The 20,126-nt window shown below is 41.8% G+C and overlaps 1 protein-coding gene across 10 annotated transcripts in view; it reads right to left on the reverse strand.

Annotated features, from left to right (window-relative positions):
- Nucleotides 1-20,126, reverse strand: part of LOC106586439 (unconventional myosin-Ib) — a 142,682-nt gene that overhangs the window by 35,854 nt on the left and 86,702 nt on the right. For 9 of the 10 annotated variants that reach the window (XM_045707713.1, XM_045707708.1, XM_045707714.1 and 6 more), the window contains 7 exons: nucleotides 17,471-17,575; nucleotides 15,501-15,547; nucleotides 12,858-12,921; nucleotides 7,188-7,286; nucleotides 6,497-6,600; nucleotides 1,994-2,141; nucleotides 735-853 (listed from right to left, as the gene is read on the reverse strand). In XM_045707713.1, coding sequence (XP_045563669.1) covers nucleotides 735-853; nucleotides 1,994-2,141; nucleotides 6,497-6,600; nucleotides 7,188-7,286; nucleotides 12,858-12,921; nucleotides 15,501-15,547; nucleotides 17,471-17,575 — 686 coding nt within the window. Of the gene's footprint in view, nucleotides 1-734; nucleotides 854-1,993; nucleotides 2,142-6,496; nucleotides 6,601-7,187; nucleotides 7,287-12,095; nucleotides 12,307-12,857; nucleotides 12,922-15,500; nucleotides 15,548-17,470; nucleotides 17,576-20,126 lie in introns of those variants that run through there. The other variant, XM_014173721.2, reaches the window with a different exon arrangement.

Consider the following 20,126-nt stretch of genomic DNA (forward strand, 5'->3'; position numbering starts at 1 on the left):
CTTTGGCGGTATCCAGATTGTCATACCGACCTTGTGTCATCTAAATGCTAACGAGCAGATTGGGAACATTTTATACAGTCTCTGACCTAAACTATACACAGGACAGACATCCCAGCTCAAAGTTTCACAAGTAACTCAAAAATGCTACTCACAATTTGCTGCAGGCACAAAACAAATATTAGACAGAAAGGCTCTTAATCCAGGACGGGATTCTCTGCTGTTACCAAGTGAAGCTAACCACTTAGCTAGATAGCTACTAAATTAGCAAACCAAACACACAACTGCAGAGCATTTAGCACATTTTAGACAGTTAACTTAATAGTTATATAAGATCTAGCTGGCAAACATTTAGCTGTGAATCACATACTGTAACTAGATCACCTGGGGCGTGCTGCACAACAGTGAGAGACTCACAAGGCTCCGGTCTCTCGCTGCTGTGTGCTTGTAAACAAACACCAAGTGACTGGGGACTGCCGGTAAGATTCATAATGATATGTGACAGGTGAAATGAAGAAGGCGATCTTCTTTATCTCCTAACATATTGCACAAGTCGACTGCAGGTATTTACTTAAAAAATAGCTACAAATATTTAAATGTATAAAAAAAAAAAAACATAAGAAATATTTTCAATGGTATTGAAAAACCATCCCATGGCCATTTCCAAATACCCCGGTATACAGTATACCGCCCAAGCCTATTGCTATACAGTGATGACAGAGTGTTGTTCTTCTCACCTGGGCCACGTTGAGTGTGGTAGACATCTTCTCCATCTTGGCTTCCACGGTGCGGTAGCTGAAAGCCCTCTCCAGCACAGACTGCTCAATCCCCAACAGCTCACACATCTCCTTCAGGTCTGGAAGATAGAGCAGAGGAAAGACACATTCACTAAGAGAACAGACAAACACTCAATCATAGAGATGTGTATACAGGCCTAGGGCAAAGAAACAAATAGGCAATGACTAGATGAAATCTATCAATAAAATACATTTATCCCCTTCAGGGATGATGGAATCCATATAAACGTTAAGCTCTACCAACAATGCCACATGACGTCAGTATCAGGGTTCCAGTGGGTAGCCATAAGGGCATTAGCTAAACCCTTTCCATAAAGAGATGAGGTAATCTACTCTCTCTATTCTCAGAGGATCTCCTTTAGGATCAGTGTTGTGTCTCCTGGCCAGGAATTCCCAAAGCAGCCGGACAGAGTAGTGTTTAAGAGGAGTTACTGAAGCACATTAGCCTTAATGTCCTGAGGTATTTACATGTCAATTGTCTCAGTAAATGGTCTTCTGTAAGAGTGGTGTTGTTGACTCATTTATTTGTGTACCGTGACAGTCCATACAGCTGTCAAATGGTCACAAGGGGAAATGCCATTAATAAGCTGGTGTAATTTTAAAAAGAAGATGTGTGGATTTTATGATTCACACCACAGACCATGTGGAGTTCCACTTTAGTGTGACATGTAGAAAAGTTGTGTTTGCAAAGAAAGAAAGCAAAGTTGTGCCATGGCTGGGTTACTAAGACATGCTAAATATTATGTTTGCTTAATAGGGGATAGCTGTTATCAATAGGCCTATTGTACTTACAATCATAAAATATAGCATACTGTTGTTAGTAAGTCATGATATGAATTAATCATTAACCAGTAGGGGGCAGTACAAGAACAAACATATAGGCTACTGTTGATAGAACTTAAAGCCATGGCTTGTGGTGGAGGGACTGACTATTGGTCAGTGGTGATAATCTAACCGATAAATTATAGTGTGCTTATCTTATCTATCCTTCAATTGACAAGAAAATGAATAACCAAAACAATATTTTCTATAGCCACAATACAGGATTTTTACATTTTCAAGATGCAAGGGAAATGCAGGCATCCACAAGTGGGCACAAAAGTTACTTAAAAAAGTGAGATGTGTGTCCATGTGTACTGTAACAGGAAATTCTGTCCCACAGTAAAGCTGCTGGTTGTCCAGTCCGACTATGGTCTCACCATTCTTGTCCTTGACCCTGCTCTCGTCAAATCCGTTGATTCTGGACTCTGGTTTGAACTCAATGTTCCCCAGTTTGAGGACGGCAGCCACCAGCTCCAGAACCGACTGCACCTCAGCCTCCATGAAGCCCACAATCTGCATGGCATTCTGGGATGGCACAGGGGGAGAGAGAGCCAATCAGACATTCAGCATGTTTGAGAGGATCAGTTGGAGCAACGAAAGGTGTAGAATAACTAATCTTGATCTGTTAATGAGTAGTTATTTGCAGGGTTCTACACTAACTTTTACCACCGACTTTTTCAGTTGGTTGCACCAGCACAATTTGGTCACACCAATATTTGTATATATTTTTTGAATAATTGATAATGGCCTGGCCTGTGTCCCATAATGTGCCTATATTCCATACAGAACCAGGCTAATAATGACTAGCCATCTTTTAAATTAGCATGCCCTTGTGTTCTTACATTGATTTAGATAAATTTACTGTAACAGCAAAGAAAATACTTAATTTTATCCATGAGTTCATCTGACTCTGGGGAAGTAGATAAAGGGCCTAATTGCCAAAATCCCTAAGTATCCCTTTAAAGTGTAGTGAGTTTGTTGCCGTATTGGACCGCTGTATGTTTGACACCCTTGCTCTAGAGAATTTCACAGAAAATAACACCTGGCACTTTGATATCTGCAATAAAAAAAAATGTTGCACTATTTTATGTCTCTGTGTGCAGTTTGAAGGGAGTTGTTAACTAGTGCTAGCGCAGTTGCTACTGTAACTAGCGTTAGCGTAATGACTGGAAATCTATGGGTATCTGCTAGGGAAGTAGATAAAGGGCCTCATTCCAAAATCCCGAAGAATCCTTTTCAAATCACTAAAAACAAATCGAAACTGTGTAGAAATGATAACGGACATATATTCATACAGTATCTTGACTGTCCAGCTCGCTAATAATCACTGGACAGTATGGGAGCATAGAAAATTCCAGAAATCGATGGATAGAGCAAATTTTGACAGCAAAGAAATAACATTTCAGTGTGGCCCTACGGACCTTATTGAATACTGAATGTGCCCCCTCCCGGGAAAGATTTGTTCAAAACCACTCCCCCATTTTTTCACTCAAAATCACAAGATTTATACAGATATTGGCTAGACAAATTTAGTAACTTTTTCAAACACTTAATTGTAATTTAAGGACCTAAAGTACCAGTCAAAAGTTAACACACCTACTCATACAAGGGTTTTTATTTATTTTTACTAGTTTCTACATTGTAGAATAATAGTGAAGACATCAAAACTATGAAATAACACATACGGAATCATGTAGTAACCAAAAAAGTGTTAACCTGTTGGGGTTAGGGGGCAGTATTTTCAAGGCCGGATAAAAAACATACCCGATTTAAACTGGTTACTACTCTTGCCCAGAAACGAGAATATGCATATAATTAGTAGATCTGGATAGAAAACACTAAAGTTTCTAAAACTGTTTGAATGGTGTCTGTGAGTATAACAGAACTCATATGGCAGGCCAAAACCTGAGAAGATTCCATACAGGAAGTGCCCTGTCTGACAATTTGTTGTCCTTTGTTGCATCTCTATCGAAAATACAGCATCTGTGCTGTAACGTGACACTTTAAGGCCTCCATTGGCTCTCTAAAGCCGCCAGAAAGTGGAATGGGGTGTCTGCTGTCTCTGGGCAAAGTACAGCAGCTCTGTTTGTGAGTGGTCAGCCTGGGGACAGTGAGACTGAGATGCGCGGTCACAATACTTTTTTTCTTTCAGCCTTTGAATGAATACAATGTTGCCCGGTTGGAATATTATTGCTATTGTACAAGAAAAATAGCATTCAAATTGATTTTAAACTTCTAAGTACGGTAATGGAATATTTGAAATTCTTTGTCACGAAATGCGCTCGCACGTTACCCTTCGGATAGTGACCGGAACGCACGAACAAAACGGAGGTATTTGGATACAACTATGGATTATTTGGAACCAAAACAACATTTGTTGTTGAAGTAGAAGTCCTGGGAGTGCATTCTGACGAAGAACAGCAAAGGTAATCCAATTTTTCTAATTGTAATTCTGAGTTTAGTGAGCCCCAAACTTGGTGGATGTCAAATTAGCTAGCCTGTGATGGCCGAGCTATGTACTCAGAATATTGCAAAATGTGCTTTCGCCGAAAAGCTATTTTAAAATCTGACATAGCGATTGCATAAAGGAGTTCTGTATCTATAATTCTTAAAATAATTATGTATTTTGTGTAATTGAGTAAATTCACCGGAAGTTTTCGGTGGGTATGCTAGTTCTGAACATCACATGCTAATGTAAAAGCAGTTTTTTGATATAAATATGAACTTGATTAAACAAAACATGCATGTATTGTATAACATAATGTCCTAGGAGTGTCACCTGATGAAGATCAAAGGTTAGTGCTGCATTTAGCTGTGGTTTTGGTTTTTGTGACATATATGCTTGCTTTGAAAATGGCTGTGTGATTATTTTTGGCAGGGTACTCTCCTGACATAATCTAATGTTTTGCTTTCGCTGTAAAGCCTTTTTGAAATCGGACAACATGGTTAGATTAACGAGAGTCTTGTCTTTAAAATGGTGTAAAATAGTCATATGTTTGAGAAATTGAAGTTATAGCATTTCTGAGGTATTTGTATTTCGTGCCACGCGATTCCACTGGCTATTGACTACGGTGGGACGTCCATAGAAGTTAAACAAATCAAAATATATTTTAGATTTTAGATTCTTCAAAGTAGCCACCCTTTGCCTTGATGACAGCTTTGCACACTCTTTGCATTCTTTCAACCAGCTTCATTAGGTAGCCACCTGGAATGCATTTCAATTAACAGGTGTGCCTTGTTAAAAGTTACTTTGTGGAATTTATTTCCTTCTTAATGCATTTGAGCCAATCAGTTGTGTTGTGACAAGGTAAGGGTGGTATACAGAAGAAAACCCTATTTTGTAAAATTCCAAGTCCATATTATGGCAAGAACAGCTCAAATAAGCAAAGAGAAACGACAGTCCATCATTACTTTGAGACATGCAGGTCAGTCAATATGGAAAACTTTGAACGTTTCTTCAAATGCAGTCGCAAAGTTCATTAGAGTTAACTGCACCTCAGATTGCAGCCCAAATAAATGCTTCAGAGTTCAAGTAACAGACACATCTCAACATCAACTGTTCAGATGAGACTGCGTGAATCAGGCCTTCATGGTCGAATTGCTGCAAAGCAATCACTACTGAAACGACACCAATAAGAAGATGAGACTTCTTGGGCCAAGAAACACGAGCAATGGACATTAGACCAGTGGAAATCTGTCCTTTGGTCTGAGGAGTCCAAAATATGCAATTTTTGGTTCCAACCGCCATGTCTTTGTGAGACACAGAGTACTTCAACGGATGATCTACACATATGTGTGGTTCCCACCGTGAAGCATGGGGGAGATGGTGCTTTGCTGGTGACACTGTCTGTGATTTATTTAGAATTCAAGGCACACTTCACCAGCATGGCTACCACAGCATTCTGCAGTGATACGCCATCCCATCTGGTTTGCGCTTAGTGGGACTATCATTTGTTTTTCAACAGGACAATGACCCAACACACCTCCAGGCTGTGTAAGTGCTATTTGACCAAGGAGGAGAGAGATGGAGTGCACATCAGATGACCTGGACTCCACAATCACCAGACCTCAACCCAATTGAGATGGTTTGGGATGAGTTGGACCTCAGAGTGAAGGAAAAGCAGCCAACAAGTGCTCAGCATATGTGGGAACTCCTTCAAGACTGTTGGAAAAGCATTCCAGGTGAAGCTGATTGAGAGAATGCCAAGAGTGTGCAAAGCTGTCATCAAGACAAAGGGTGGCACTTTGAAGACTCTCAAATATAAAATATATTTTGATTTGTTTAACACTTTTTTTGTTACTACATGATTCCATATGTGTTATTTCATTGTTGTGATGTCGTCACTATTATTCTACAATGTAGAAAATAGTAAAAATAAATAAAAACCCTTGAATGAGTAGGTGTACAAACTTGACTGGTACTGTACATTTTAAATTGAATTGTTGTAATAGCACATAGAAAAAAATTCCCCCAAAATACTTGAAAAAAAAGTATATATTAATATTAAGAAAATCACTTTTTTATAGGCCTACACAATGGCATTATGCATTCACATTACGTGATTATGTGTCGAGCGAGTGATTGATCATCGACATAATGAATGAACAGCTTCGGGAATTAACTGATGGGGATGATCGACTGGCCCGGAGGGTTTCTAAAACCTCCCCTGTAGGTCGAGCCCTTAAACACACAGACAGGGGCATTCCCGTGCTGTTGTTGCCTCTTCAGTAAGTTAGTTGATTTTTGGTCAATTGCACATTACTGTTTGAATAAATCATGATGATACAAAAAAAGCTAATTGTAACCAACAACTAAAGTGACCAGGTAAAAAGAATTTGCTGGCACACTTGTAAAACGCCAAGTAAAACGTGTGTCTCACCCTGACGGTCCTGAAGCTTGCTGCATCATCCAGCCCATTGACGTTGGCTGAATCCAGACTCAGGTAGTTGTATTTACTGAAATCTCTGTCCAACTTCAGCTTCACTGTGTGCCAGAAAGACAAACACACATGGCTTTAGCATGGTCCATATTGACTAAAGTGCTATACACTTTAGAGCAGCAGTTCACACACACACACACACACACACACACACACACACAAGTTTCAAATGGCCCTTTAAAGGCTTGTATCAGGTATCAAGGGAAGTCACAGTATTTTGTATTGGATTACAGGTTACATTAAGTGCAGATAAATCAAGTCTTTTGATGTTTGTCCACCATTGAATCAAAGACCATTATATTGTTCTCCTTCATCAAGACTGCCAAACAGTGGCTGAGCTCCAGCTGAGAACAAATGAACCACACTGGTTTCATAGTCTTTGTTCTCTGTAGTTAAACACAGGCTCATGTTTAAGTATTAGTCACGTGTTTCTTTAGAATAACTAAGACATTTTTGTGGTTAGATAACTCAGTGACATTTTATTTGACGCCATGTGTAATAACTCTGTCATGACATACCTTATAAACATTTGTGACCGTTTCTGAGATGGTATGACTCATAATGAAGCTTCATGACATGTTAATAATATTGTCATGAAGGTATTACCGATAACTGTGTGTGTATAACTCACTCAGGGTGTCATCCGAGGCTCCAGAAAGAAGCTGGTAGAAGATGTGGAAGTTTCTCTCTCCTCTCGGCTGCTTGCAAACCCTGGACTTCTCCAGTAGATCTGAGGATAACAATACATAAAGGACATAATTAAGACATGGATGTTAAAAACAGGCATTATACTGAATTACCTGCTAGAACAATTCAACAATCGGTAAGGTAGGAAAAGGAAATGTAAACCGAGATTTAACAAGGTATTATTATTACTCTACCATGAGTTTACCACACATGGTAGAGGTAAGGCAGGACATATACTGTAAAAGAAGATTTAATTTAATGAGCTAAGAACACGACTGATCTTTTAAGTCTACACATGGTCAGTGTCCAGACCCCATCCGTAGAGCTCTGATCTCCCTGTTATAGCCAAATATTAGTGTTTCCAAGGTGACAGAGCCACGGTTATGTAGGCGTCTCATTGTTCATTGTGTAGAAGTAGAGCCTCCGAGCCGGCAGGCACAGGAAGACTCAAAGGAGGAAACCATATGAAGGGATCAAAAGTCAAGTCAGCTCCTTCTCCTTAACTACTGATCAACTACAACACCTAGACTGAAAATGATGTACTCTGTTACATATTACATTTCAATGGTTTAAGTGGTTCACATAGCTCTATTTACTATAAGTTGTTCAGGAAAGTAAGATAAGTTCTTCTCTATGCCTGGCTCAATTCTGTTCTGTTGAATATAGAGCCCAGGGACCTGAGTTGGAGTTGCTAGCTACCCGGTCAGCTGAGTTATCCTCTCAGTGGGGGTATTAACCGCTTGGAGAGTCAGGGACCACTTCATAATGCATTTACACTTTCTCTGGCACAGCACTTAATTCCACTGGCCCACTACAGAGAAACGGGTAGTCAATAGACTGCCAGCCATGCTTCACCGCCACATGGTAGTCACTGTGTGTGTGTGTGTGTTCATCACTAACTGATTCTCTGAGTTTTTAAACACGTGTCTGTCAGCTCATCAATAATGTAGCATCTCTTTAGAGCGCGACAAACGAGCAGCTCAGAGTGATGCACTGCCTCTGAAATGTAATCAAAATGGAGCGTGACAGCATGGATTCTCACCCTTCTCTTTTCTAATACAGAGTACATAAAATACTAGACTTGCAATGTGAGACTATTCTCTGGCTTTTTCTCTGTCATAAACAATGTCACTGTCTCCCATTGTGGCTCCCTTAGCCTGTACTCTACTCTGAGATTCACATGTAACTGCATGCAAGCATCCTCTTGACCAGACAAACTCACAACAGTGAGTTCCAACAGAAAATAAGATGCAGGAAACAGGAAATGTGGCTCAAGAATGTTCTGAACATTCAGTCTACCCCCCAAGGGGCTCTTCTCTCTGTCATGACCTTTAACCTTTTGTACACTAGAAGAGTTCAGCTCTGTTATTGCTTTTTACTACTAAGGATTTTTCATGCCTGCTGTAAAGCATTTGTAAAATGTTGAATGCTATTTAGCTATATGCAGCAAGCAGGCTGCATCCAGGAAATGGTTCCTAGATTGATAAACATACATTAAAGGAGAAATGTCAGACACGCTATATACTGAAAAGTAAGAACGGAAGTCCATATCCTGTCTTGTCGTTTAGACTAGGATTTAACAAGCACCAAAGGATTGTGCGCCTGGGTATTGATATCTTCTTCCTAGCATGTTACCATTATCTAAGTCAATTGAACTTTACCTTCTTATACAAAATGGGTAATGAACAAGGCACAATCACATACAATAACAATTATCAGATTATCAAAGCAGACAAAATTCTACACATAGTTTGACACATTATTCCATACAAAACTAGTGAGCATGGGCTGTAGTGTCCTAAACCCTTCGACTGTGGCCTAACCCTAGCTGCTCCACCATGCCCTAGAGCAGTGGTTCTCGAACCTCACCTGGGGACCCACAACCATTCCATGTATTTGATCTATTCCAGTGCTAGCACATCCTGATTCGAATTGACAACTAATTATCAAGCCCTTGACTAGGTGAATCAGGTGAGCTAGTTGAGGGCTACAAAAAAATTGTGAAACGTCAGGGGGTGCCGAGGAGAGGTTTGTGAACCACTCCCCTAGAGGTGTTCCTCTTTAATCCCAAATTAAAGAAAATCTCTGGGCATGGAGAGAGATGGAGAGAGGGCCATAATGAGGTGTTGGCTGACTGTGCTGCAGCAGCGACATAAAGGAACAGAGGAATTTATAGCTAGTGACTTCTGAGGGAAGCCCTCAGGCATGAGAGGCCTATTCTTCCATTAGTGGTGCGCAGGTCAGCTGTTTGTTCACCCACACCTGCTCGCAATTGATTATAACCCATCCGCAACCGCCCGACTATATGTGGTAAAGTGAACATTTGAGACCCGCACCCAACCCTAACCTGCAAATATAGAAAATGCGCTATAGGCTACAGTCAAAGATACAGTACATAATTTACATACAGCACATCCCCAAAATGATGTGGACACCCCTTCAAATTAGTGGATTCTGCTATTTCAGCACCACCCGTTGCTGACAAGTTTATAAAATCGAGCACAGAAACATGCAATCTCTAAAGACAAACCTTAGCAGTAGAATGGCACGTACTGAAGAGCTCAGCGACTTTCAACGTGGCACAGTCATAAGAAGCCTACTTTCCAACAAGTCAGTTCGTCAAATTTCTGCCCTGGTCAACTGTAAGTGCTGTTATTGTGAAGTGGAAACATCTAGGAGCAACAACAGCTCAGCCCTAAAGTGGTAGGCCACACAAGCTCACAGAACGGGACCGCCAAGTACTGAAGCGTGTAAAAATAGTCTGTCCTCAGTTGCAACACTCGCTATCGCGTTCCAAACTGCCCCTGGAAGCAACATCAGCACAATAACTGTTCGTTGTGAGCTTCATCAAATGGGTTTCCATAGCCAAGCAGCCACACACAAGCCTAAGATCACCATGCGCAATGCCAAGCGTAAACTGGAGTGGTGTAAAGCGTGCCGCCATTGGATTATGGAGCAGTGGAAACGCCTTCTCTGGAGTGATGAATCATGCTTCCCCATCAGGTAGTCCAACGGACAAATCTGGGTTTGGCGGATGCCAGGAGAACTCTACCTGTCAGAATCCAGTGCCAACTGTAAAGTTTGGTGGAGGAGGAATAATGGTCTGGGGCTGTTTTTCATAGTTCTGGCTAGGCCCCTTAGTTCCAGTGAAGGGAAACCTTAATGCTACAGCATACAATGACATTCGGACGATTCTGTGCTTCCACCTTTGTGACAACAGTTTGGGGAAGGCCCTTTCCTGTTTCAGCATGACAATGCCCCAGTGCACAAAGCGAGGTCCATACAGACATGTTTTGTCAAGATCAGTGTGGAAGAACTTGACTGACCTGCACAGAGCCCTGACCTCAACTCCATCGAACACCTTTGGGATGAATTGGAATGCCATGCCAACATCACTAATGTTCTCGTGGCTGAATGGAAGCAAGTACCCGCAATGTTCCAACATCTAGCGGAAAGCCTTCCCAGAAGAGTGGAGGTTGACATGCTGCAGGAATGCTGCAGGAGTTATTATTAAGGCTATAGTACTATTCACACGGGACAAGCATTACTAGAGAACACTGGTTATGTATTTATTACCCCAGAATGTCCGTTATTCTAGAGAACGATTTGGAAGGGATTAGTTTTTCCAAACTGCCCCCTGTAATTATTATATATATATATATATATATATATATATATATATATATATATATATATATATATATATATTTCTTCCTATAAATTGACAGTTATGATGGAAGCCTGGAGGTTTTTTCTAGGCATGAAGATATTTCAACATGTCCAGGCGACAACACTGATAACTCGAGCTTGGTTCCCAAGTTTCTAAACCATACCAAACCATCTTTGGTATAGTGTCGCAATAATATTTTAATTGAGGAAGTGTGATCATAATCATTCGGATATTTTAGCGATCCGCAATAGAAGACGTCTTAGCCCCCAAGGCTTCAGATGTGAGCTAAACAGCTAACGTGCACTTGATATGCATTTTTAGGCTATGGATGTTCCAAACGTTTAGTTCAGTAGTATACGTCTTTGCGATCTATTAACAGCAATGGTTGCATTAAATATGCGCAATAAATTTAATGATGCATTTGGCGATATTCAATTATTTTGCGTATAAACAAATGCATTCACAGCGAACGTTGATACATGTTGGCCCTTCATATATAGGCTATGCGCAGCACTTTATTCAATTTATCGAATCAGTTACTGTTTTCTTGTTCAAACCTCGAGCCAACTCAGACATTTCTCTCAAAACACAGGGATGTCGATTCGCACGGGACTAGTATTATCAGAGGACTTTGGAGTAGGTTATTCTGGTTAGTCAATGTCCAGATTTCATTTTCCATTTAACCCATCTAAACATTAGGCTACAGTTCCCTTGATATGCCGTAGGCCTATTTGAAGTCACGTCTTGTGACTGTCGAATTTGTATAGAGCCTCAATTGTCACACATAACATAGCCAGCACTGCCATCATCCTCTTTTACCACTTCACCAAATATTTTCAAACATTACTTTTCTGGCCCTCCTTTATTTTCAGCTCTCCTTACTCAGCTATTGTTTTATTGAATGAAACTTCGGCAATTACCTTTTTGCCTAAGTGGATTGACGTAAATTTTTTCTGCGTTCCCAAAAGCATTATCTGGTGATTGGCTGTGTAGGCTATTTGGCGTCCGTACAGTTAAGCTAAAGTTTAGGCTTATGCAGTAATACCAGACAGTCTAAAATAATGAAAGAAAAAACTCCTTGTAACCTATATAAATTGCCCAATAATTATACATTGATGGATTGTGTAAGGTATTGTTTCTCTTTATTCAACCTGCCCTTCAGCCACACACTATTTAAATTACCTTAAACACGGCTGCACATCACTACCTTCCATCCATCCTCCTCTTCCTGTTATATACCATTGCACCATAGAGTCACATGGCCGTCAGTCTCCCTCTCCATAATAAACCTATGAAGGCACTGGGCAGTCTCCATGAGCTCTCCTCTTCAACAGACAGAAAGGACTATCTGTGACAGATCTACCCACTCTTTATTTCCCGACCTCATGGCAGAATCTCTTCAGACTAGACAAAACAATATGAACAAGAGAACGGACAAAACAATAACAAAGCAGTTGAGGGTCAGAGATAGAGACAAGACGAGGTACTGCAGACAGAAAGCAGTCAACATTTTTTCATGTGTCTGTTTGGCAACTGTTCAGTTTTTTTTAGGTTGTTTTTCCCCCCCATCTAGTTCCTGTGTGTCACTGACCCTCCATTGACTGAAAACAAACAGTGCAATATTGATCTCCCGCTCTCTTTGGTGAGCAGGCTGACCGGGCGTGCAGGGGCAGCATGTGGTGAACTGCTCGACTCCCTGTCCCTCTCCCTCATCCAGATCCTGTCCCTCACCCAGGGTGTGAGACAAACCATTACCATTGTAGAATGACTGACTGACTGGGGGTTTAATTGAGCTAACTGTGTCAGGGCTACACTATCACTACCATGCTCACAGCATTGACATGTGAAAGGGCTAGAGGGATGTAGGAGAGCTTAGCATGTGGTTATTTAAGCATGACGTGTGTGTGTGTGTGTGTGTGTGTGTGTGATCCTTATAATACTCACAGTTGCTAATAACTCCACCCAAAGGGTCTCCCTTGAAGTCAAACTCAATGTCCATGTATTTCCCCTGTAGAGAAGAGAGAATACAGTGATTAGAAAGTCCTGACACCACACTAACATATCAGAATGTTATTGGGTAAATAACAACAACTAGCTTGTCTCTGAGGCAAAAATCTATATGTTTTCTTTCAGCAATGAAGCGGTTTTCCAGGCAGCCAAAACAAGAGATAAACAGATAAAACAGGACAAATAGGATGAGTCAGGCCCAGGGCTTATAATAAGGTGGCAAGGTTAGGTTGCTTTGTAGCAAACTCAGCACAGGCCCTGGATGCATTTAAGTTATGTTTAGGAATCAAAGAGTAAATATTAATAATTGAAAATGGCCATTGAACACATTCCCAGGTGCAGGAGGAAGCTTGCACAAGCACAGGCAGGGATCACCGCAAACCTCACTGAAAGGAGAAAAGAGTTTAACTCATTTTGAAGAAGTAATTTTGTCTCCAGGCACTGGACGTGTTCATAAAGTCAGCTGCCAATCACACATAGGTATGCTGTGAAGTAATTGACTACAGTGAAGAAGGAAAGTACTTTATTCTTCTCCCATTTGAAAGGAGAGTAAAACAAACCACCTTGCTTCGCTCACCTTCTGTTCCATTTACAATGTTGGTTAGAAGAACACTGGGCCCAGTTTCTTTTCAGCCATTTGATTGGTCTTCCTTTTATTTATAACTGAGTTTTTTAAAAAGCCGTAGTGGCTCCTGAGTGGCGCAGCGGTCTAAGGCACTGCATCTCAGTGCTAGAGGTGTCACTGCAGACACCCTGGTTCGATTCCAGGCTGTATCACAACCGGCCGTGATTGGGAGTCCCACAGGGCGGCGCACAATTGGCCCAGCGTAAATAATAGGCCGTCATTGTTAATAAGAAGTTGTTCTTAACTGACTTGCCTAGTTAAATAAAGGTCAAAACAGAAAACATTTAACTGGCAACAACTTTCAACATCTCCAGTCTCTCTGCAGGGGGAAGAAACAGATCAAACAATCTGTCCTCGTCCTGAGGAGATGTGTTAGAACTAAATGGCATTCACTGGAACAAGCAGGAGGTGCTCATCCAGCAGTTTATATCAAGGTTACCTAAATAAACAGATCAGGCATAATCCAAAATAATTCCCCTACTATGATATCCTAAACCTGAGCACAGGCTAGGGACAGGTAGGTAGCTACACTCTGAGGTTGGTGGGTGGGTGAGTGAGTGAGTTGTACAACTTTATGAAAGCCAGAGGTTGAATAGTATGGTACACAGAGCACTTGAGCACCAGATTAAACTGACTCGTGGGATATTAGTTCAAATGGTACATGAGTTTTGGTTTTGTCCTGACAACGTGACCTGACCAGTGCCCTAGATATTAGGTCATCATTGTGAATGTGTTTTTAACTGACCTGCCTGGTTAAATAAAGGTTAGATAAATAAACAGGCATTAAGTGAAGACTGGTTAGCCCGAGACAGGGTGGGGTATGGTTCAGTCAGTCAGTCAGTGCGTTTCCAGTCTGATTGGTGAAGCCTGAAGTAATGTGGTGACATCAGAAACAGTGGAATCTAAAACAGGCAGCTGCTGGCTGCCAATGGGCCCCACTGGAAAACGTAGCCAGCCAGTGAGGAAGCATGAGAAATAAAAATACATAATGCTTTCCTAGATTAGTTTGCCAGACAAAAAACCTCAACAGAGTAAGATAGTGGTTGCATCACCACTCTGCTGATATCATCATTAGTCAAAGCGTCAGTCAGTTTCCTAAAGCTCCAGTGCTGCAGGAGCCATGTTTGCACCAGAATGCTCACTGTGGATAAGTCATATCGGAGGAGAGGTAGTGTAGGCCTCCAAGTATGTTAGTTCCTCAGGGGCAATTGGCCAAAGGTCAGAGTAACAGTTACCGTAAACCTAACCATCCCATTGGCTGACGATCGTACCGTCAATACGGTCTCCACACCAGCCGACACAAGCTGTTTTGCATGATGTGACGTAATGTAATCTTTAACTGTACAAAGCAGCACCGTATTGGTGCTTGTGCCATGTGGGAGTGGAATCAGTGGATATATTTAGTGCTTTAAGAGCCATCTCATTGTAGGAAAACATTACATGACACCAGAGGCAGTGGAGTTACTGGAGAAAAGAGCAGTTTCCCAAACACTAAAAGGGATCTTGGCAGGAGCCATCGGCAGACATCTGGAGATGGCTGCCAAAAAAACGCTACGCTGACTTGGGTTTCATTTCTATCCTGGGCTGCCTCTATGCTGTAACTGTAACGGCTTGGTGTTAAGGCAGGGTCTGCAGAGAGAGCCAATTGCAAGCTATACAGAGGGAGAAAATGAGGGAGGAACTTGGGGAGAAAGAGTGATATGAAAGAAATTCGGAGAGAAAAAGACAGAAGAGAAAAAGGGTGAGGGTTTGTTTGCCTGTGGTGACTCTAGATCAAAGGTCCACCTGTGTTTAATCTAAAGTAAACACAGCTTCAATGGAGGAGACCATCAAACACTGTTTCCTATTGGAGGAGCAGACCATCAAACACAGATTCTTATTGGAGGAGCAGACCATCAAAGCACCCACAGACTTCAGTGTTAGTGTCAGGACAACAAAGAAAATAGGATACTTACAAATCGGGATGAGTTGTCATTTCTCATAGTTTTAGCATTCCCAAAAGCTGAAAATAAACATTTAAACATGAGTATCAGTCAGGTAGACAGGGCAACCAATGTCAGTATATTATACATTTTGATAGTCTGTAAGTCTGTATTACTTCAAGTATGTGAAAAGTCATCAAGCATCACTTTCTCTGCTAAATCATAAGCACTAACTAACACAGATACTGATGGCTTGGTTGGTGTTCTCTTCATGAAATCTACTTAACGCTGTCTGTCGAACCTGTAAAAGCTGATTCATTTATCTGTCAATCATGCAACAACTAGACTATCACAAAGCCTTTCGGTCTGATTTTATCTTTATTTAACTAGGCAAGTCAGTTAAGAACAAATTCTTATTTACAATGACGGCCTAGAAACAGTGTGTTAACTGCCTTGTTCAGGGGCAGAAAGACATTTTTACCTTGTTAGCTCAGGGATTCAATCTAGCAACCTTTTGGTTACTGGTCCAACGCTCTAACCACTAGGCTACCTACCGCACCTGATGACGCCTAATCAGTCCCAATATGTTATTGAGGGTCCGGGTTAAAACAAAGCTTGGAGGCTTTCAAAGCTTAAGGCTCAAAATAGCAGTCTCTCTAAATTTAAGTCAGTGATTCCGTGTGTGAACTGTGCACTACACATAGTACAAAATTATGAAAATGACCAGAGACCATCAATTATAAGTTTGCAGTATTTCATAGCTCAACACACATTTCAACACAATATCACCATTCAAGAAAAGACCCTGAACAAAGTACAAAATTGCACATTCAGTACAGTCCTTTAAGCAGGCTGATATTTGTGGGAGTACCAACTGCAGTAAAAGTACATTATTAGTATTCTCTTCCTCTCTCCAAAATCCCACATTTTACACTATACAGCGTTCATTTGTCGTTCAACAAAGCACCGTGGGGTTGTAAAGTATTTAAATCAGCCACCTAATTAAGGAGTGTTGATTAAGTTAATCATTGCTAACTACTGTAAGTCCATGTCCCGCTCCCTCTCTTTGTGTACCTAGGGGTCATTACAGCCTGTAGCTGCTATACTCCTACTGAGTGTGTTCTGGGCCTGGCTCTATAGTACAGCAGCTAAGTACTGGGCACTGCTAGGCTGGCTTCATCATTCATGAGTATTTCCTATCTACAGACCCTCAATTAAAACACTGCTGTCTGTGCCAGCACAGAGGTATAGGGAGGGTTTTTTCTCCTAACGCAGTAGACTGAGGATTGGTGAAAAACGTAAATAGGGTTGGGAGATTTTATAAAGTGTTGCATGTTGTGTCTAGTAGTAATTGGATGAAGAGTGGTTTGATGATTCATGTCAGGAAAACAAATACGGTACTCTCCAAAACAGGTGTTTTTTTTTATGTACAGAGGCCGGTCACAAATGAACAGTGAATTGAATGTAAAGAAAATAATATGAAAAAGTGTATTGTCACATACCGGGTAAGCCATAGTAGCATGGCGTCCCTGGAGCAGATTAGGGTTAAGACCTTGCTCAAAGGCACAGACAGATTTTTCACCATCTCGGCTGTGGTATTCGAACCAGCAACCTTTCGGTTACCGGCCCAACGGGTCTCTTTCTCACACACTTCAAGCCTCTCTTAACAGAGATATCCATATAGGTTGAATGCTTTTTGCCAACCATTACAACATGTGCGGCAGCTAGCCTAATGGTTGTAATTGTTGGTGAAAGCATTCAAGCTATTTGGATATCTCTGTTAATAAGAGAGGCTTGGCGTGTGAGAAAAAGAGACCGGTTAGAGAAAAAAAGCAAAACTGATTGTGTGTTAAAGTGGGTATGTCCCTGATGCCTCGGCCATCTTAGCTGAGCCCCATCCCACTCTGAACCTGAAGCATGGGAGCCACTTCCACTCACATATATAAGCACCTCCTATTCTGAACTTGCATGGGAAAGAGTGAAAGGTGGGTTAGAACACTCACCCTCCAGCACAGGATTGGACTGCAGCAGCTGCTCCTTCACCTTGTTCACCTCCTGGCCCTTCCCACAAACCGCCGCCACATATGACATCACCAGCTTACTGGCCTCTGGAACAGGAACAGACAGAAAGACAGGGTTAAAGGTCAATCTCATCTAGATCTAGACAGGGCTGAGGCAAGAGCCCCTCCACACCCAAACCTCTTAAGTCACCAATTACGCCAACCCTAGCCAGCCCCTCCACACCCCAAAATCTCCCTTACATCACGCTCCAACAGCCCCTATAGACAGGGTGTGTACCCTCTCTGGGGTCCCTCTCCACTGTTCACACACTCCATAACAACCAAGTCCATATTATGTCAAGAACGACTCAAATAAGCAAAGATAAACGACAGCCCAACATTACTTTAAGACAAAGGTCAGTCAATCTGAAAAATGTCAAGAACTTTGAAAGGTTCTTCAAGTGCAGTCGCAAAAACAATCAAGCGCTATGATAAAACTGGCTGAAATGAGGACCGCCACAGGAAGGAAGACCCAGAGTTACCGAAGCCGCATAAATAATGGGGCCAGACAGGATGGCTGCCGTTTTACGGGCTCCAAAGCAACTGCTATTTTGTTTGTAACTTATTATGTACATAAAGTTACTGCTAACGTCTCTTTATGATGGAAAAGAACTTCAGAACAGCGATTACTCACCTCGATCTGGACGAAGATTTTTTATTTAATGAGTCCGACGCGAAGGAAATACTTCTTTCCGGAGAACAGGTCCAATTCCTGTCATTCGCAACCTTCTCCTGCGGAGATACCGAGGGAGAAGGTTGGGATGCCTTGTTAGGATTCATAGGCGAGTCAGTAAATCTCCATGATCATCAGATCTATTGGCCAACGTGCAATCACAGGAAAACAAACTCGATGGTCTACGGTCGAGACTATCCTACCAACGGGACATTAAAAACTGTAATATCCTATGTTTCATTGCGTCATGGCTGAACAACGACACGGAAGAGCTGGCTGGTTTTTCTGTGTAACGCCAGGACAGAGTAGCTACGTCTGGTAAGACGAGGGGCGTGTGTGTGTGTCTATTTGTCAGTAAGTGCTGGCGCGCGATGTCTAATGTTAAAGAAGTCTCAAGGTATTGCTCGCCTGAGGTAGAGTACCTCATGATAAGCTATAGACCACACTATCTATATTTTTCGTAGCCGTTTATTTACCCTAACAAACTGATGCTGGCACTAAGACCGCACTCAACGAGCTGTATGCCATAAGCAAACAAGAAAATGCTCATCCAGAAGCAGCGCCGCTCCTAGTGGCCAGGGACTTTAATGCAGGCAAACTTAAATCAGTTTTACCTAATTTCTACCAGCATGTCACATGCGCAAATAGAGGGAAAAAAAATTATAGATCACCTTTACTCCATACACAGAGACGGATACAAAGCTCTCCCTCGCCCTCCATTTGGCAAATCTAACCATAACTCTATTCTCCCGATTCCTGCTTACAAGCAAAAACTAAAGCAGGAAGTACCAGTGACTCGCTCTTAATGGAAGTGGTCCGATGACGCGGATTCCAAGTTACAGGACTGTTCTGCTAGCACAGACTGGAATATGTTCCGGGATTCATCCAATGGCATTGAGGAGTATACAACCTCAGTCACCAGGCTTCATCAATAAGAGCATTGAGGACGTCGTCCCCATAGAGACCATACGTACATATCCCAACCAGAAGCCATGGATTACAGGCAAAATCTGCACAGAGCTAAAGGCTAGAGTTGCCACTTTCAAGGAGTGGGTCACTAATCCCGACAATTATAAGACATCCTACTACGCCCTCAGACAAACCATCAAAACAGGCAAAGCGTCAATACAGGACTAAGATTGAATCCTACTACACCGGCTCTGATGTTTGTCAGATGTGTCTGGGCTTAGCTATTACGGACTACAAAAGGGAAGCACAGTCGCGAGCTGACCAGTGACACGAGACTACCAGACGAGCTAAATAACTTTTAGGCAAGTAACACTGAAGCATGCATGAGAGCACCAGCCCAAAACACCCCTCCAAGCTGTGTAAGGGCTATTTGACCAAGAAAGAGAGTGATGGTGATGCATCAGACTACCTGGCCTCTACAATCACCTGACCTCAACCCAATTGAGATGGTTTGGGATGAGTTGGACTGCAGAGTGTAGGAAAAGCAGCCAACAAGTGCTCAGCATATGTGGGAACTTCTTCAAGACGGTTGGAAAAGCATTCCTCATGAAGCTAGTTGAGAGAATGCCAAGAGTGGGCAAAGCTGTCATCAAGGCAAAGGGTCGCTACTTTGAAGAATCTGAAATATATTTATTTGTTTAAAACCTTTTTGGTTAATAAACTCAGCAAAAAAGGAAACATCCTCTCACTGTCAACATCATTTATTTTCAGCAAACTTAACATGTGTAAACATTTGTATGAACATAAGATTCAACAACAGACATGAACTGAACAAGTTCCACAGACATGTGGAATAATAAATGGGGGGGGGGGGGTCAAAATCAAAAGTAAAAGTCAGTACTGCAGTGCATCTCCTCCTCATGGACCGCACCAGATTTGCCAGTTCTTGCTGTGAGATGTTACCCCACTCTTCCACCAAGGCACCTGCAAGTTCTCTGACATTTCTGGGGGGAATGG

The sequence above is a fragment of the Salmo salar genome, chromosome ssa25 (genome assembly GCF_905237065.1).
Source record: "Salmo salar chromosome ssa25, Ssal_v3.1, whole genome shotgun sequence".
Taxonomy (NCBI): domain Eukaryota; kingdom Metazoa; phylum Chordata; class Actinopteri; order Salmoniformes; family Salmonidae; genus Salmo; species Salmo salar.